The sequence below is a fragment of the Notolepis coatsorum genome, assembly GCF_963971535.1.
Source record: "Notolepis coatsorum genome assembly, chromosome: 4".
In the NCBI taxonomy this organism is placed as follows: Eukaryota; Metazoa; Chordata; class Actinopteri; order Aulopiformes; family Paralepididae; genus Notolepis; species Notolepis coatsorum.
Window position 1 is genome coordinate 21,305,362 of NC_140168.1, and position 18,460 is coordinate 21,323,821.

General features: G+C 44.5%; 1 protein-coding gene across 1 annotated transcript in view; it reads right to left on the reverse strand.

Moving 5' to 3' along the window:
* Positions 1–803: 803 nt before the first annotated feature.
* Positions 804–18,460, reverse strand: part of eloa (elongin A) — a 51,429-nt gene continuing 33,772 nt past the window's right edge. The window contains exons 6-12 of the mRNA XM_084311791.1: positions 16,491–16,605; positions 15,556–15,711; positions 9,842–9,939; positions 8,982–9,162; positions 6,918–7,047; positions 3,126–3,301; positions 804–2,268 (exon numbers count right to left, since the gene is read on the reverse strand). Of these exons, the coding sequence (XP_084167917.1) occupies positions 2,207–2,268; positions 3,126–3,301; positions 6,918–7,047; positions 8,982–9,162; positions 9,842–9,939; positions 15,556–15,711; positions 16,491–16,605 (918 nt within the window). The 3' untranslated portion in view covers positions 804–2,206. The remainder of the gene's footprint in view (positions 2,269–3,125; positions 3,302–6,917; positions 7,048–8,981; positions 9,163–9,841; positions 9,940–15,555; positions 15,712–16,490; positions 16,606–18,460) is intronic.

Below are 18,460 nucleotides of genomic sequence, written 5' to 3' on the forward strand. Positions count from 1 at the left end.
GGGCCTGGTCTACAAGATACACTACACAACTAAGGTACCCATGTACATGTCAAAATACTTCCCAAAGGTCAGTGAATACCACAACCACAACACCAGAGGGAGCTCCACAAATCATGTTAAACCCAGATTCGGCTCAAACAAGGGACTAAACACATTTAGCAATTATGCCACATCAATGTGGAACGCCCTACCCAAAGCTGTAAAGGAATGTGAATCACTACCCACTTTCAAAACCACTCTCAAAGAGCACCTACGGGAGACTGCAATTCGAAACTGGCCCCTGTAATTGTCCTAACCCAACCCCCTCCAATGTACAGTAAATTTCCTAACCCAATAATACACGAGACCCTCTTCTTGGAACCAAGTATGGTTTCGTCGATATTCCAATGTACAGTTTTGCTTGTACAGTTATAGTTTCCCCCACCCCGCCTAGCCAACCACCTCCAATGTAGTTCCCCCCCCCCCCACCTCCTTCAATGTACAGTTTCTATGTCAAATGTATATACACTCTCTTTTTTAGACTATTTTTGTATCACAAACAGTACTGTATTTGTAAATCTGGTATGTCATGAATGTATAGATGTAGCAGTACTGTCTATCTGTATGTCATATATGTTATGAATTGAAAATGGGGGACCCTGAGGTAAACAAGACGAAAGTTTTTCTCTGGTCTGCATCCCCTTAACAATTGTGTGTATTGAGCTGTACTGTATTGTACCCATTCTGCAATCTGTTAAAGTTTTCAATCAATCAATCAATCAATCAATCAAACCATTTTCATTCACAACAGAAAAATACTCAAATAGGGCAAAAAGTCAATTTTATTAAAAATGTCCATATAACATTTATTAAAATCTAATAAAATTACTATTTTTGATCCACTTCCTTTGGGGGTCCAAGGTCTGGGTTGCCAAGTCCCAGTGTTGAAAATAAATACATCATCTCATGGTCATCATTGTACATTGAAGCTGCAGGAAGTGTTTTTTGTGTTGTTTTTTTCCTTTGACTTCCTACAGGCGTTCACCTCATTTCCTCACTCAAGTTAATCGTCACAGTGAAGCTGATAAAAGTAGGGATGCACAGGTTGTTCTACATCGAACACAGTAGGAACACATTATGTGGATGTCGTACAGAGGGATAAAATAGGTCTATGCTGTGTCCATAGGCCATTGATCTTTAAAATTCGGGGGGGGGGAAACAAGCTTTAAGGGTCTAGTCATTGTTCTTTAAAAAATAAATGCTGTGTCACTCACTATCCAAAACAGCAAAAAAACATTGATGTCTACACTACGCTGCGTGTACAATTATTAAAAAAAAAAAAAAAAAAAAAAAAATGACATTCTTGACAAAGGTTTTTCCTAATGTAGTGTAATATTAAGTTGTTATGAACAGTAACAAATGACTTTTTATACCGTTGAAATGAAATGTCCGTCTCACATAACCATAGAACAGCAGGGACAGAGTGGGTGGGTGTGTGTGTGTAGGTAGCAGAGTGCACGAGTGTGTCTGCAGCTGGACTGGTTGGAGGGCATGTATCTAGATATCATTGGTTTCCTGCAAACACCCTGCGTCTGTAATTTAGCTTTTTTAGTTTGTTTTGTGTACTAATTGACAGCCAACATTGTACCATACATGATGAAAGTTCATTGTAAAATGTAAAACAAAAAGAAAAGACGTAAAAAAAAATAATAATAATAAGAAAGAAAGTACAGGGTCAATGATAAAATCAACAGGCTGGTTCTTCATTTTTGAAAAGCTGACTTTTTGGATACCAAGTGCCAAGACTGTTGATAGCGTCTTAACCCTTTCACTGCCACACGGCAGAAGGTTAACCATTTACTATCACACAGTCGACGGTCGCAGTCGGTTGTGTGATAGTAAAGGGTTAACCTTCTGTTGTGTGGCAGTGAAAGGGTTAACCGGCTGTTGTGTGGCAGTGAAAGGGTTAACCTTCTGGGTGTTGTCACGGTGAAAGGGTTAACCGTTTTGGTAGTGCGGCGGTGAAAGGGTTAAGTAGAATGAGGGGGATTGAGTTCTCTATCTGTGTGTGTGTGTGTGTGTGTGTACAAGTCTCCAATATCATTTGCTGGATTTAAATTAAAAAAATTAAAAAAGGAGAAAAAAAAGAAGAACTTCGATCCAAGCGACCGTCCTCCGAAATCATCTCAATTCATAAAATACATTCAGTCTCTCATTTCCTCTCATTCTATCGGCGGGAGAATCTGTTCTTGAAAGCTTTGATAGTTTTGGCCATCATAGGGGCAATTTCTATAAAGAGAGAGAGAGAGAACAAAAGGTGGTTTATGAGACAACGGAAAACGACTCGCAATCAAACTAAGACAGTGTTTACACAGTTTGCAAACGGGGCACTACATTCAGAACGGCTGGAACCGGAATCCTACATAGGCCGCGGGCCTATTTTCTGTTGGATCCGCACACAGTCATGTAGCAAATAATGATCATACGTTTTAACTAGGGATGCTCAATATTGGCTTTTTTACCGATACCGATATACCGATATTGTCCAACTCTTAATTTCCGATACCGATATCAACCGATACCGATATATGCAGGGCCCCCCCCCCCCCCCCCAAAAACGGAATAATTTCAGGTAATTAACATTACATATCTCTTGTTGTGGAATTAACACAACATTATGCATACTTTTGACAATAAATAAAATCAGAATTTGTTCTTACTTGCTTGCCTGGGTAAATAAAGGTTATAGAAATGTAAATTTTTTTTATTTATTTTTTATCTTTTATTTTTTTTTAAACAGATACCGATATTTTCCGATATCACATTTTAATGCCAATATCGGTCGATAATATCGGACATCCCTAGTTTTAACCCTTTCACTACCAAACTACAGAAGGCTAACCTTTCACTACCACACTAGTAGTGAAAGGGTTAACCTTCGGCAGTGTGGCTGTGAAAGGGTTAACCCGTTGGCGTGTGGCAGTGAAAGGGTTAACCGTCTCTGTATTGTCGCAGTGAAAGTGAAAGGGGTTAATAAATCAATACATTTGAATGCAAATGTAACGTTTTTTTAATATAATATTTTTGTAATAATCACCCCACCTTCACCGTCACCCCACACACCCACCACCACCTCCAACACTTACTTTTGACCATTGGCTTGTCCCGGGCTGCGTGTCCTCCTCCTCCTCCCCCCCCGCCCCCGCCTGACGCACGGGAGGAGCTCTGCGGAGGACTGCTGCTCGGAGCGGAGGAGGCGTCGTCGTAGGAGGATCGACTGGGCTCAGTAGAGTGGGAGCTGTACGACACTGCCGGCCTGATCCTGAGACAAAAGGAAAACAAAAAAAAATCGGTTGCAATCTCCCAGTTCTACCAAAGTGGCCCGGGGAAGGTAAAGCAGTCGGCTGGTAATCCGGAGGTTCCCGGTTCGGTTCCCGGGCAGCGTGTCGAAGTGTCCTTGAGTGAGACACTTATGCCCCTTTTCCACTGCATGGTACCTACTCAACTCTACTCTACTCGGCCTTTTCGGTTTTCCATTGCCAAAAGTTGCGGATAGTACCTGGAACCCGGTACTTTTTTAGTCCCTGCTCTGTCGAGGTTCCAAGCGGGTAGAAGTGGTACCAAAAAAGTGACGTGAAACACTGCAGACCACTGATTGGTCAGAAGAGAGAAGCGTCACACGGAGCGTCTGCACAAAAACAGAAAGCCGCCATCTTTAATGCCTCGCATAGGATTTCATTATTCTGCCTCATTTATTGATGAAACAAAATCAACATCAACACAATTTACCACCGAGCGGAGAGTTTACTCTCACAAAAAGATAGCTGATTTGTTAGCTTATGTGATTGCGTTTTACCGTTAGCATTTGGCTAGCGTACATAGCGTGCACAGATCAATATAACTCCCTATTGATCGTTTGTACTAGTAACGTTAGTGCTAGTAGAATAGACACAACGTGAGGTAATCATCATCATCCATTTTAAACCGGTTATTACCTAATGCTAACGTTAACGTTAGTAGAATAGACATGAGAGATAGCGTTAACGTTAGTAGAATAGACACGAGAGGTAGTGTTAACGTTAGCAGAATAGACACGAGAGGTAATGTTAACGCTAGTAGAATATACACGAGAGGTAACGTTAACGTTAGCGGAATAGACACACCGAGAGTCTGGTTAATGTTGTTATTGATTGATTGAAAACTGTGTTTACTCTGGCTTGCTCCAAGCCCTCACGGACATAGCTATGCTCACGGAGCTCTCATGCTGTACGCCAGCGGCCCCGCCTCCCCACACGGAGATGAAACGGAGTACTACCTGCAGTGGAAAAGGAACGAAGTACCAGGTACCTAAAGCGAGTAGAGTAGAGTAGGGTCGAGTCGAGTCGGTACTATGCAATGGAAAAGAGGCATTAGCCCCTAACTCAGTGTTTCTCAAAGTGGGGGGCGCGCCCCCCAGGGGGGGCGCAGAGGCATGACAGGGGGGGCCTTGAGATTTATAAAAAAAGAAAAAAGATTTTTTTTTTTTTTTGGGATTACAGAAAATTATCACTAAAGTGCTATCTGTTGCAGCTGCACTGTTCTCCATGAAAATACCATTTCTCAAAATCTGAAAATCATTATTTAATAAAACACAGAAAAGGATCACCAAGTTACTCTGGATAAAAATACCTTTACAGACAACATTGAGACAAAGCTTCCCGACACATCTCCATCCAAAATCTTGGAAGAACTCTTTGAAATCTCATCTGATACCACCTAGAGAGCTAGTTTCAGAGTGTGGTGCTGAGTACCAAGTATCTCATCTCATGGCCCACCAAGTATCTCATGATGCAGCAGTTAAGGTGTTGATACCATTCAGCACCACATACAGTATCTGTGTGAAGCTGGCTTTTCATCCATGACAGCTCTGAAAACAAAATATAGGGCCAATTTGAAAGGTCACGATATTGGTGTTATTTCAATACATTTAAACATGGCCCATTTAATGACTATTTTGTTGGGGCGAGGGGGGGGCCCAAATTATTTTGGTCTGCCAAAGGGGGGCCTGACAGAAAAAGTTTGAGAAGCACTGCCCTAACTGCTCCCGGTGAGCAGGTCGGCACCTTGCATGGTCGCCTCCGCCGTCGGTGTGTGAATGTGTGAGTGAATGGGTAAAATGTGAGGAACTAATTGTAAAGTGCTTCGGATAAAAGCCGCTATATAAATGCAGTCATTTATCATTTACCATTGTGTCATTAATTAAAAACTCAGCGAGGGACGTTTCCAAAAGGGACACTTTGCTGTCTTTTTGTGAGGAGTACCTGTGATAATGAGGAGTACCTGTGATAATGAGGAGTACCTGTGATAATGAGGAATACCTGTGATAATGAGGAATACCTGTGATAATGAGTACCTGTGATAATGAGGAATACCTGTGATAATGAGGAATACCTGTGATAATGAGTACCTGTGATAATGAGGAATACCTGTGATAATGAGTACCTGTGATAATGAGGAATACCTGTGATAATGTGATATAGAACTCTAGAGCTCGGCCGCTGGACAGTCTGACTGCTTATAAAGGAAGGCTACCGTTTGTTATGGAAACGGAACCGTGTTCATATTATTTCTTTGATGTGGTGATTAATGACCACGGTAGAAACACTGCTGAATGAATGAATGAAATGGGGAAAATGGTAAATGGTGCATTTATATAATGCTTTTATCCAAAAACGCTTTACAATTTGTTCCTTATATTTTACCCATTCACTCACACATTCACACACCGACGGTGAAGGTGACCATGCAAGGTGCCGACCTGCTCATCGGGAGTAACTAGGGGTTAAGGGTCTCACTCAAGGACACTTCGACACGCTGCCCGGGAGGAGCGGGAATCGAACTGGGAACCCTCCAAATGACCAGATGACTGCTCTACCTTCCGAGCCACTGTCATTGCATTTATATAGCGCGTTTCTAGACACTCAAGGCACTTTACAATAGTAGCACCCAACCTTGGGCTACGCAGGCTCAATGGCTGCCATACTGTGGCACCAGGCACACATCACACAATGGTCAAAAGGCTCAGGAGACGGGGATTGATATCAGCCAATTAAGGGGGAGGGATGATTAGGTGGCATTGATGTCAGAGACCTGATTGGGAACCCCTTATTCTTTGCGGGGGGGGGGGGGAAGAAGAAAATGGTGCATTTTACATAGCGCTTTTATCTAAATCGCTTTACAATTTTGTTCCTCACATTCACCCAGTCACTCACACACCGACCATGCAAGGTGCCAACCTGCTCATCGGGAGCAATTAGAGGTTAAGTGTCTTGCTCAAGGACACTTCGACACGCTGCTCGATCCCGATTACCAGACGACCGCTCTACCTCCTGAGCCACGTCGCCCCCAAGGTGATAATAGGCGCCCTCCTGGGTTCTTTGACGACCGAATTCAGTCCTTGGTTTAACATCGCATCCGAAGGACAGCATTATTCACAACTGTACGGTGTCCGTCCCCCCATCACCGTGATGATGAGGGCTCGAACCGGTGATCATCCGGTCACGAGTCCGGATCTCTTAACCATGTAGCCACATGGCGTGTACTCGGGATGCTGGATATTGGCTTTTTTACCGATACCGATATACCGATATTGTCCAACTCTTAATTTCCGATACCGATATCAACCGATACCGATATATGCAGGGTTCCCCCCCCCCCCAAAAAACTGAATAATTTCAGGTAATTAACATTACATATCTCTTGTTGTGGAATTAACACAACATTATGCATACTTTTGACAATAAATAAAATCAGAATTTGTTCTTACTTGCTTGCCTGGGTAAATAAAGGTTATAGAAATGTAAAAAAATAATATATATATATTTTTTTGAAAACAGATACCGATATTTTCCGATATCACATTTTAATGCCAATATCGGACATCCCTAGCGTGTACTCACTTGATGGGCGCGGCGGCGGCTGTAGAGCTGGCGGTGGAGGTGGTGGTGGTGCCAAACTTCTCCTGCCGCCGGCGCACGTCACGCGGGGGCTTGGCCACGGAATTCACAAACGCCATCTTGACCTGTCGCCCTGACGAGGAAGAACACAAAGTGTATAATACACGCCCACAATACAGCATGGCTATCAAGATTTATCTTTTTTTCGGAAATCAAGGCATTCTGGGTATGTTCGCCCAAATTAGGGCTTGCAGTCTCCCCCCTGTGTTTCATACCATGTCATTCCACTTAATGCCATCTTATAAACTGTGGGATGGAGGCCGACATTGAAAAAACTTTATTAACAGATTGCAGAATGGGTACAATACAGTACGGTTCAATACAAACAATTGTTAAGGGGATGCAGACCAGAGAAAGACTTTAGTCTCGTTTACATCAGGGTCCCCCATTTTCAATTCATCAAGACATTTATGACACACATGACATACAGATATACAGTACTGTTTCATCAAGACATTTATGACATACAAATACACAGTTGTGGCCCGTTTCTCAGCTGTATCCAGTAGCTTTGTGTTGATAAAACGCCTATAGCAAGTAGCGTATGCATATAACATTGTTTAGAAACATTTTTGCGAACGTTAGATGGCATTCTAACGTCACGTTAGACTGTTTACACAAATGTGTTGTGGTCTGTAACTTGCCAACAAAGAGGCTGCTATTGGTCGAGTGCAAGACACGTGACAGAACTCGCACCAATTACATCAAATTTAACTACGTGATGACCAACTATCCGTTTGCAAGGAAAGATCTAGTCCCGGCGTTAAAATTAGAATTGCGCAAAACCGGGTAGATTCTAAATGGGAGAACTTTTTATTCCTAAATCTACACAAATAGATCTTTCACCCAGAGTGAAAATTGCGTAGTCCCCCGAGGTGGGAATGGGATGAAACGATAAACAGGCCTCACCTTATGGCCTATTCCTGCTTTTTGCTTCTTCAATTACACAGATATCATAGATTTCTTGCCATATATCGATTATCGCCGATATCGTGTGCCAAATTCATCACCGTATGGTATCGCAAGTCCCGGACCGTATTTTATTCTTATTCGTGACTTTTGTTTTTGACTACCTCAATGTTTACCGTTTACTGTGAGTGATCTGTAGTGCCGAATTTCCTTTGGGATAAATAAAGTATTTCTATTCTATTCTATTCTAAATGCACATGTAGGTGGGTGCCGGGCCTACCTTTGGGTTTGTTGGCGTACACAGAACTGATGTTCTGGGCCTACCTTTGGGCTTGTTGGCGCTTGAGGGGGCCTACCTTTGGGCTTGTTGGCGCTTGAGGGGGCCTACCTTTGGGCTTGTTGGCGCTTGAGGGGGCCTACCTTTGGGCTTGTTGGCGTCTGGGGGGGCCTACCCTTGAGCTTGTTGGCGTCTGGGGGGGCCTACCTTTGGGCTTGTTGGTGTCTGAGGGGGCCTACCTTTGGGCTTGTTGGCGTGTGAGGGGGCCTACCTTTGGGCTTGTTGGCGTGTGAGGGGGCCTACCTTTGGGCTTGTTGGCGTGTGAGGGGGCCTACCTTTGGGCTTGTTGGCGTCTGAGTGGGCCTTCCTTTGGGCTTGTTGGCGTCTGAGGGGGCCTACCTTTGGGCTTGTTGGCATCTGAGGGGGCCTACCTTTGGGCTTGTTGGCGTGTGAGGGGTCCTACCTTTGGGCTTGTTGGCGTGTGCAGGGGCCTACCTTTGGGCTTGTTGGCGTGTGAGGGGGGCCTACCTTTAGGCTTGTTGGCGTGTGAGGGGGCCTACCTTTGGGCTTGTTGGCGTGTGAGGGGGGCCTACCTTTGGGCTTGTTGGCGTGTGAGGGGGGCCTACCTTTGGGCTTGTTGGCGTGTGAGGGGGCCTACCTTTGGGCTTGTTGGCGTGTGAGGGGGGCCTACCTTTGGGCTTGTTGGCGTGTGAGGGGGCCTACCTTTGGGCTTGTTGGCGTGTGAGGGGGGCCTACCTTTGGGCTTGTTGGCGTGTGAGGGGGCCTACCTTTGGGCTTGTTGGCGTGTGAGGGGGGCCTACCTTTGGGCTTGTTGGCGTGTGCAGAGCTGATGTTCTGGGTGAGCATGCGGAGGCGCTCCTCCCGCTCGTCGTGCAGCCGCAGGTACATCTCCCGCCACGACTCGTACTCCTGAGGGGACGCGCGCCTGAAGTCCCGCTGACAGTGGGACTTCCACAGTTCGTCGGAGTCCTCCATGAAGCACTGAGAGGGAGGGAGCGACGTCAGGATGAAGTTAGCATATCATATTAGTTAGTATCATATCAAATTAGTTAGCATCCTATTGTCCTGGCCCACGGCCCCCACTGCAGTCCCATGGCTCTTGCTCGCTCTCGATCAAACATTTCAAATCTAGCATCTCTTTGTGTCCTTTTACACAGAAGTGATCTAAAAGTAGCCTTCTTTTAACCTCTATTTAAGTTCCCACCTGTATACAGAGAAAATTGAACACCGTGTTTGGAAATCTTTTTATGGGTATATTGCAATAAGGGGGTAGGACCTGATAAGCATATTGCTTCTTCCTAAGACTATTTTGTTTATTATTCCATCAAAATAAAAAGAAATCTTTTCACAGCAAATGATCTTTGTTACATTGTTATTTCTTCTTAATATTTCTTGTTCGAAATAACCCATTCATTCATTCATATAAGGTAACCTACTGCTGACCGTCGACCCAAGTGGTATTCTCTGTGTGCCTAACTGCCTATCATTGTCCGCTTGTAGTGTCGAGCTCGACATAATTATGTGTGTATTTCTATTGTGTATATACAAAGAAATGAACTCTCTTTGTTGCGGACACCGACTCAACAAGTATGAATTCAAGTGTCAATGCGTTCCAGGAACGACGCGGTGCCTCTGCACTGCGCTGCCGCCTGTGTCTTACCTGATTGCACTGCTCTATGCGATAGAGTTGCTCCGGCGTGCATCGCTCCAGAACCGGTTCCAGAATCTCAAATGGCACTCCTCCCACTTCATCGATGGCTGAAAGAACATACAGAATGTACAGATACCATAGATTACAGTTATACTACATATACACAATATTATATTGTTTTTATTACCGTTATTATTATTATTATGATTATTACTACTATTGTTATTATTACTATCATTATTATAATAATAACACCCTGCAAAGGAACAAGATGGCTTATCTACCCACAAAATGTATGGTACTGCAGGTAGGCTATTCATGGCTATGCATGGACTGAAAGAAGCAAGTTTCAATGCTCTCGGAAACTAAAGACAGTGGTATAATGGTCCCTGTGGAGTTAAGCTGTCCTGGACTGAAAGACAGTGGTCGTCTTTGTGGAGTTAGGCTGTCCTGGACTGAAAGACAGTGGTCGTCTTTGTGGAGTTGAGCTGTCCTGGACTGAAAGACAGTGGTTGACCTTGTGGAGTTGAGCTGTCCTGGACTGAAAGACAGTGGTTGACCTTGTGGAGTTAAGCTGTCCTGGTGGATTGAAAGACAGTGGTTGACCTTGTGGAGTTAAGCTGTCCTGGTGGATTGAAAGACAGTGGTTGACCTTGTGGAGTTAGGCTGTCCTGGACTGAAAGAGAGTGGTTGACCTTGTGGAGTTAAGCTGTCCTGGTGGACTGAAAGACAGTGGTTGACCTTGTGGAGTTAGGCTGTCCTGGACTGAAAGACAGTGGTTGACCTTGTGGAGTTGAGCTGTCCTGGACTGAAAGAGAGTGGTTGACCTTGTGGAGTTGAGCTGTCCTGGACTGAAAGACAGTGGTTGACCTTGTGGAGTTGAGCTGTCCTGGACTGAAAGACAGTGGTTGACCTTGTGGAGTTGAGCTGTCCTGGACTGAAAGAGAGTGGTTGACCTTGTGGAGTTAGGCTGTCTTGGACTGAAAGACAGTGGTTGACCTTGTGGAGTTAAGCTGTCTTGGACTGAAAGACAGTGGTTGACCTTGTGGAGTTGAGCTGTCTTGGACTGAAAGAGAGTGGTTGACCTTGTGGAGTTGAGCTGTCCTGAAAGACAGTGGTTGACCTTGTGGAGTTGAGCTGTCTTGGACTGAAAGAGAGTGGTTGTCTTTGTGGAGTTGAGCTGTCCTGGACTGAAAGAGAGTGGTTGACCTTGTGGAGTTAGGCTGTCCTGAAAGACAGTGGTTGACCTTGTGGAGTTGAGCTGTCTTGGACTGAAAGAGAGTGGTTGTCTTTGTGGAGTTAGGCTGTCCTGGACTGAAAGAGAGTGGTTGACCTTGTGGAGTTGAGCTGTCTTGGACTGAAAGAGAGTGGTTGACCTTGTGGAGTTAGGCTGTCCTGAAAGACAGTGGTTGACCTTGTGGAGTTGAGCTGTCTTGGACTGAAAGAGAGTGGTTGTCTTTGTGGAGTTAGGCTGTCCTGGACTGAAAGAGAGTGGTTGACCTTGTGGAGTTGAGCTGTCTTGGACTGAAAGAGAGTGGTTGACCTTGTGGAGTTGAGCTGTCCTGAAAGACAGTGGTTGACCTTGTGGAGTTGAGCTGTCCTGGACTGAAAGACAGTGGTTGACCTTGTGGAGTTAGGCTGTCCTGGACTGAAAGAGAGTGGTTGACCTTGTGGAGCTGTCCTGGACTCAGTGTTCCATACTGCAGGTGACTGGAGGAGATCACATTTCACTCTTGGATAAATGACTCCAGGAGAGAGATAGAGCTAATGGAAAGGAATGTGTGTGAATGTGTGTGTGTGTGTGTGTGTGTGTGTGTGTGTGTGTGTGTGTGTGTGTGTGTGTGTGTGTGTGTGTGTGTGTGTGTAGGCCAAACAATCACCAAGATTCTGTCCAGTTTCTGCTGTAATAGGTAAGTAAGCAGGTAGGTAGGCAGAGACAACGGGCCTCATGCATGAAGATAGTCTAAAATGTCTCTTGAATATCAAAAAAAAAAGTGTGTACGAGAAATCAACATCAGATTCTGGTAGTTTTACTCTGCATGGTCTTCCACTGACCGCCCCCCCCATTCGTTTTTTTTGTTATCTTACGGTTATATCAAGTTCAAGTTTCTTTAATAGTTGTCATACAGAAGTACAGAATACTTTTATACAAAATGCTTCTTACTGTTACACTCCAGAGACTGTGCTAGACAAGATAAGTATGAAATAAAATAGTATAGCATGTAAAATAGAAGTAAAAATAGAGGTCACAGTGTTCAGTATAGACATATGTACAATGTTCGATGCAGAATAGAAGTAACTGAGTTACCATACAATATACAATACTATGCAATGTACAAATATACAATACTATATAGTGCAAAGCAGAAATGGGATGAGGTACAATTTAGGTACAATTTACAGTAAGGTGTACGAGTTGTAGTGCAAATCCTTTACCAATAAATATAAAGTGTGTTTAGGTGATCTAAAGTGTGGAGAGTGGGTGCTGCAGTGTGTTTAAGCATTACATCACGCGCAGGAGTGGTTTGTGAACAATAAACCATGCCTAGGGGTGGTCGTTAGACCCCCCTAGGCATGGTTTATTGTTCACAAATCACGACTACAAGTGGTGTAATGCTTTTATACAACTGCCACATTCATCCAACCTTATTGCTATACAATAAACACACATTAATCGAAGATTTATTGAAAAAACCATCCGCCAGAAAAAGTAGTTCCCACAACTACAAAAAAGACAAGTTGCCTCCATGTGGAAGCAGCTTGAAGTGCATCCAACCAACTAACACATCCAACTGTGTGTTATTGGAACTAACACATCCAACTGCTTTTCAACTAAGGCATCGAACCAACTAACACATCCAACTGCCTTTCAACTAAGACATCCAACCAACTAACACATCCAACTTTTCTTTAGTTTTTAATTATGAAGTTAGTGGTTATTGGAATGATTGATTGATTGATTGAAAATTGTATTACCAGATGCAGAATGGGTACAATACAGTACGGCTCAATACACACAATTGTTAAGGGGATGCAGACCTACTTTCTATATAACTTCATTCTTAGATGCTTCTATAGAAAGTAGGTAAAACAAATTAAAGTTTTCTTTGCCCTATAAGAAAAAAAAAGTTTTCTTCGCCCAATTTTTTTATTTATTTTTTTAGCCTAAACTTAACCAGTTGGAAATCAGGCGTACAGTAATAAAATTAGCAATCAACCAATCAATCAATTCAATAGACCATGCTCACTTAAAACAGGCTGCTTCTCTCTCAGTCTGACTCTTGCAGACAGGAGTGTGTGTGTGTGTGTGTGTGTGGGTGGGTACGCCAGCGTCGGACAGTGTGACAGTGAACGCTGCAGTCAGGGAGAAGGAAGTAGAAATTGAAAAGAAAATTGCAAATGTATCAATCAATCAATCCACGATTTTTCTTTTGCTACACAATGATTCATGACCCATCAATTACATCATCCAACATTGTTTAAACGTCTAAGACATTCGCCTTGACAGAATCGCTTTATATTTAGTCGTTTTGACGCTATCAACATATCCATTTGTAAAGATTATTGTCCGCCATCTTGTTTATTTTTTTTAACTCGCACGCGGAGTGATAGTGATTCGGTTGTGGGCGGGTCCTGGGACAAAGAGCGTGGAATTGTGAAGAATAAACATGTGTAAAATGACTGTTTCAGCCAATCAGAATCGAGAAATTTGCATGCCGTTGTATAATGTTTGTTTAAAGTGAGTGTGTGCGTGTGGATGTGTGTGCTGTGTGCATTTGATGGTTGTTGCATAGTGTTTATTGTTCGTTGAGCAGCCTGATGGCCTGGGGATAGAAGCTTCTTCTGAGTCTTTCTGTGCTCGCCTTGAGACTCCGGTATCGCTAGTAATATATTAGTATTACTGAATGACATTTACTGTAATTTTAGTGTTATTTTACTGTATTCTTGTGTGAAGGTAATGTAATGTTTTTATGTTCCATGTTTTATCTTGCTTTATTAAAAAAACATTTGTTTATTCACACACTGACCTCTGCACACGCACTATGGGACCACAATGGAAACAAGCTCTCGAGTGTTTTTGTGCCTGTCCTCCTGTGGACAGTCTTGCAATTGTATGCTCTTTTAAATTCTGCTCAATAATAAAATTCTATCAAAATAAATAAACAAAACAGAACTCATCTCCCAGAGCGTCGCCTGTAATGACTGGCTGCTTCTCTGCTCGCCTCAACGACCACAACCTGCAGATCCTTCCTGAGCAACGTAAAAATGATAAAAAGACGCCCAACTCCTCCTGCAATCAACAGTATAATTTCTCACCTAGACTATTGCAATGGCTGGTTTACCGGCTTGCGCCACCAAGGCACTTAAACTCCTACAGAGCGCAGCGGCCCGTCTGATCTCCAGTCTACCAAAAAGTCAGCCCACACATCATCCCACTTCTCAGAGAGCTGCACTGGCTTCCCATTGCCGCAGGAATCCACTTCAAGGTCCTCGACCTGGCATACCGTGCGGTGAGGGGAACGGCTCCCCTCCTGCCAATGCTCTCTAATTACACACCCTCAAGACCCCTACGCTCTACATCTTCTGGCCGCCTGAGACCTACTCCTATCCGAGCTCCTGGGGGGGGGGGGGGGGGGTCATCAAAGAGAAGAAGGCTATTCTCTGCCCTCGCTCCACAATGGTGGAATGAACTTCCCACCACAGCTGAAACCCACCCATCATTTTCCACCATCGGCTAAAGACACACTTCAATCAATATCTCAAATAATATTAAATATATATATATATATATTATGTACTTTACTTCCATCTACTATGCCTATACATTACTATGCACTGAGGGTGAAGCACTCAAGTTCGGCACTGCTAGACCGACATTTGCGGTTACTATTTTTGTCCAAATAAAAAGGGGAAGAAAATGCTTCAACGTGACACAGCACTACGAGATCCAATCATGTTCTTTTTGTCTTTAGAATGTCCCAGAGAGACAGAGAGAGAAAGGCGAGAGAGAGACAGAGAGAGAGATAGACAGAGACAGAGAGAGAGAGAGAGAGATCATGGACACACAGCGTGGATAAAAAGATGTAGAAGAGGGGCGCTCCAGTAGCACACCACATAGCGTGCCGAGTCTAGAAGCGGTCGCCCCGGGTTCGATTCCCCGACCCGGTGGCCTAAATTCTTATCCCAACGCATGTTTGCTTCCGCGTTCGCGTTTTGCGCTCTGATTGGCCACTGACGTTTCTGGTTGCGCCAATCGTGTGACGGCAAGTTCTTTCGCCGGTTAAGCTTAGGCACTCTTTCGAAGTTGGTTAAGGTTAGAGTTTGTCTTAGAGCAGCGGGCGATATCGTGTGACGGCAAGTTCTTTCGCCGGTTAAGCTTACGCGATTGGGCGCACATGTCACATGACCAGAAACATCAGTGGCCAATCAGAGCGCACCAGAAACGGCAGTGGCCAATCAGATTAGCAAAACGCGAACGCGGAAGCAAACATGCGTTGGGTTAAGAATAGACGCGACCCGGTGGCCATATGCCGCATGTCTTACCCTCCCGTTTCACCCTCTCTCCTCTGTCTGTCCTGCGTGGCCAAAAGGTCCTGCGTTGACCAAAAAAGCTGAAAATGCTAAAAAAAATAATAAAAGAAAAGATGTAGAAGAGGAGCAGCGGTGAGAAAAAGAGAGGAGAAGAAGAGAGCAGAGGAGGAGAGGAGGAGAGGAGAACTCACAATCGATGTTGTTCTGCAGCACACGGATGCACTGCTCGTACAGCGTCATCATCTTGGGCAGGTAGGCGGTCTTGGCTCCGGAGTAGACAGACATCTTGGAGTTGAAGCGTCTTCCCGTGAACCCGGAGTCTTCCTCTTCATTGGTGGACACAGGAACTGAGACATGGGGGGGGGGGGGGGGGGGGGGGGGGAGAGATGGGGGAGAGAAAGAGAGACATGGGGGAGAGAGAAAGAGAGACATGGGGAGGAGAGAAAGAGAGACATGGGGGGAGAGAAAGAGAGACATGGGGAGGAGAGAAAGAGAGACATGGGGGGAGAGAAAGAGAGATGGGGGGAGAGAAAGAGAGAGATGGGGGGAGAGAAAGAGAGAGATGGGGGGAGAGAAACAGAGACATGGGGGGAAGAGAAACAGAGACATGGGGGGAAAAGAGAGACATGGGGGGGGGGGGGGGAGAGAAAGAGAGACATGGGGGGGGGGGGAGAGAAAGAGACATGGGGGGGGGGGGCAGGTCATGCACAGTCAAATCTTGTTCCGAGGAGAAATAGCATGTTGCCATTTTACATGCCAAGTATGATACGAATGAACAAGCACAACACCTTTAGGCCTCCAGGGTGTACCAGTGCACCGCACACCCACACACAAAATGCTAAATGGTGCATTTATATAGCAGCTTTTATACAAATGCGCTTTACAATTTTTGTTCATCACATTCACCCATTCACTCACCGACGGCCGAGGCAACCATGCAAGGTGCCAACCTGCTCATCGGGAGTAATTAGGAGTCAAGGACACTTCGACACGCTGCCCAGGAGGGAGCGGTCGGGAATTGAACCGGGAACCTTCCAATCACCGGGACGAGTGCTCTACCGTCGGAGAGCCACTGTCGCCCCAAACACCCCAAACACACAGACGTAGGTAGATGAGGGGGCACTACCTTTGCGTCTCTGTGGGGACAGTGGCGTGATGTCGAGGGAGGGCAGAGGTCTGTAGTTGGGTTGGATGGCTGGCAGTGGGATATCGGGTAGAGTCAGAGCAACATCCACCACCGCCTGATACAAAGACATAAAGACCATTCATACCGAGTTATACACAGATCCGTCCATTTTTTTTTTTTTTTTTTAACTTAAATTTTTATTAACATTTATAGACAAACAACACTTAGACAAAAATGGAACCCATAATACAACATTGTTAAACAGACATAAATAATAAAGTACAAAAAATATAATACAATTGTAATACCCAAAAAAATAAAAAATAAAATCAGAAAATGCTAACTAAGTCAAAAGTGTGTGACATGGGTTCAGAGACCCTCCTTGAACCTCTTTCCTCCTTTACCCTTCGCCCTCTTGTGATGCATTTGGTTCTTCCTCTGTGATGTCGTTTTCGTTCCCCTTGTAATCCTCCCACTTTCCCCATCTTTCTCCAAATTTCTCTTCCTGTAACCTCAGCATGTGTGTTATCCTCTCCATATCCTGTATCTCCTCCACTATTCCTACCCATTGTGCTATTGTCGGTGGGTCTTCTTTGTACCACAGTCTTGTTATTGCTTTTCTGGCCGCTATCAACATTATCTTTATTAAATATTTGTCCCCCCCTTGTATTCCCTCGTGTGTCAGGTCTCCTAAGTAAAGCACCAGTCCTGTTTGTGGTAACCCCTCTGCCTGTACGTTAATGCCAAGCAAGCAGTGCAAAAATGCTTCCGCATTCGTCACCGCACGCTAGTGCGGTAAAGCGCCCTTCTTTTCAGACAAATGCTACCGTGCGTGCACCGGCGGCGGCGTGCTCGCTCAGGTGCGTGCGTGCGCCGGCGTGCTCGCGCGAGGTGCCCGCGCATGCGACACGAGCGGAGCTCAATATATATAAGTCACCGCCCCTTATTCAGTATCCAACAAATAGCTCAATTGGCAAGGACACATGGCTGTGGATCCTATGGCTTGTTTGCTGGCGAGTTCGAATCCCATCGAAAATATTTTTTAACGTGATTTTTTTTTAACGTGTATTCTTTCGCCGATTAAGGTTAGGCATTGTTTCGGAGTTGGTTAAGGTTAGAACGGTTAAGTTTAGGCGCTGTTAAGGAGCTGGTTAAGGTTAGAGTTTGTCAAAGAGAATGGCAATATAATTTCTATGGTTAAGGTTAGGCATGGTTAAGGTTAAGGTTAAGGTTAGGCATTGTTTCGGAGTTGGTTAAGGTTAGAACGGTTAAGTTTAGGCGTTGTTAAGGAGCTGGTTAAGGTTAGAGTTTGTCAAAGAGAATGGCAATAGACAGCCTATTTCCGCGAAAATGAAAGGCGCATTACTGCATGCCACTACGGTAAATTTTTGCACTGCTTGCTTGGCATAAAGCTACACGCAACCCGTATCCTAATATTCTGATCATTGCCTCCCCTATCTCCTCCCAATATCCCTTCAGCTTCTGACATCCCCAGAATATGTGTGTGTGATTTGCCCCCTCCTTCCCACACATCCTCCAGCATGCTCTTTGTGCATATTTTCCCTTCAGCTCTGGGGTTATAAAGAATCTGATTATGTTTTTCCATCCAAACTCTTTCCATATCCTCGATCCTGTTGTTGAATGTTGCACCTCGCATATGTTCCCCCATTCCTTCCCTGTTATTCCTATCTCTAGTTCTCTCTCCCATTTCTCCCTTATATAATCAGTCGTGTGTCCCTTGCTGGTCATTATAGCCCGGTACAGTGCTGATATTACCCTTCCTTTCCCTCCTTCGTATGCCCTTACTATCATCCTAATTAATTATTCCATTCTGTTCTTCCTTGTCCCCTCTTATTTCTTTATTATAGTAATCTCTAATCTGTAGATATCTGAAGTGGTCCCTGTTTTCTAGTCCAAAGTTCTCCTTTAATTTTTGTAGTGTTTGCAATTCCCCCTTCTATATCATTTTG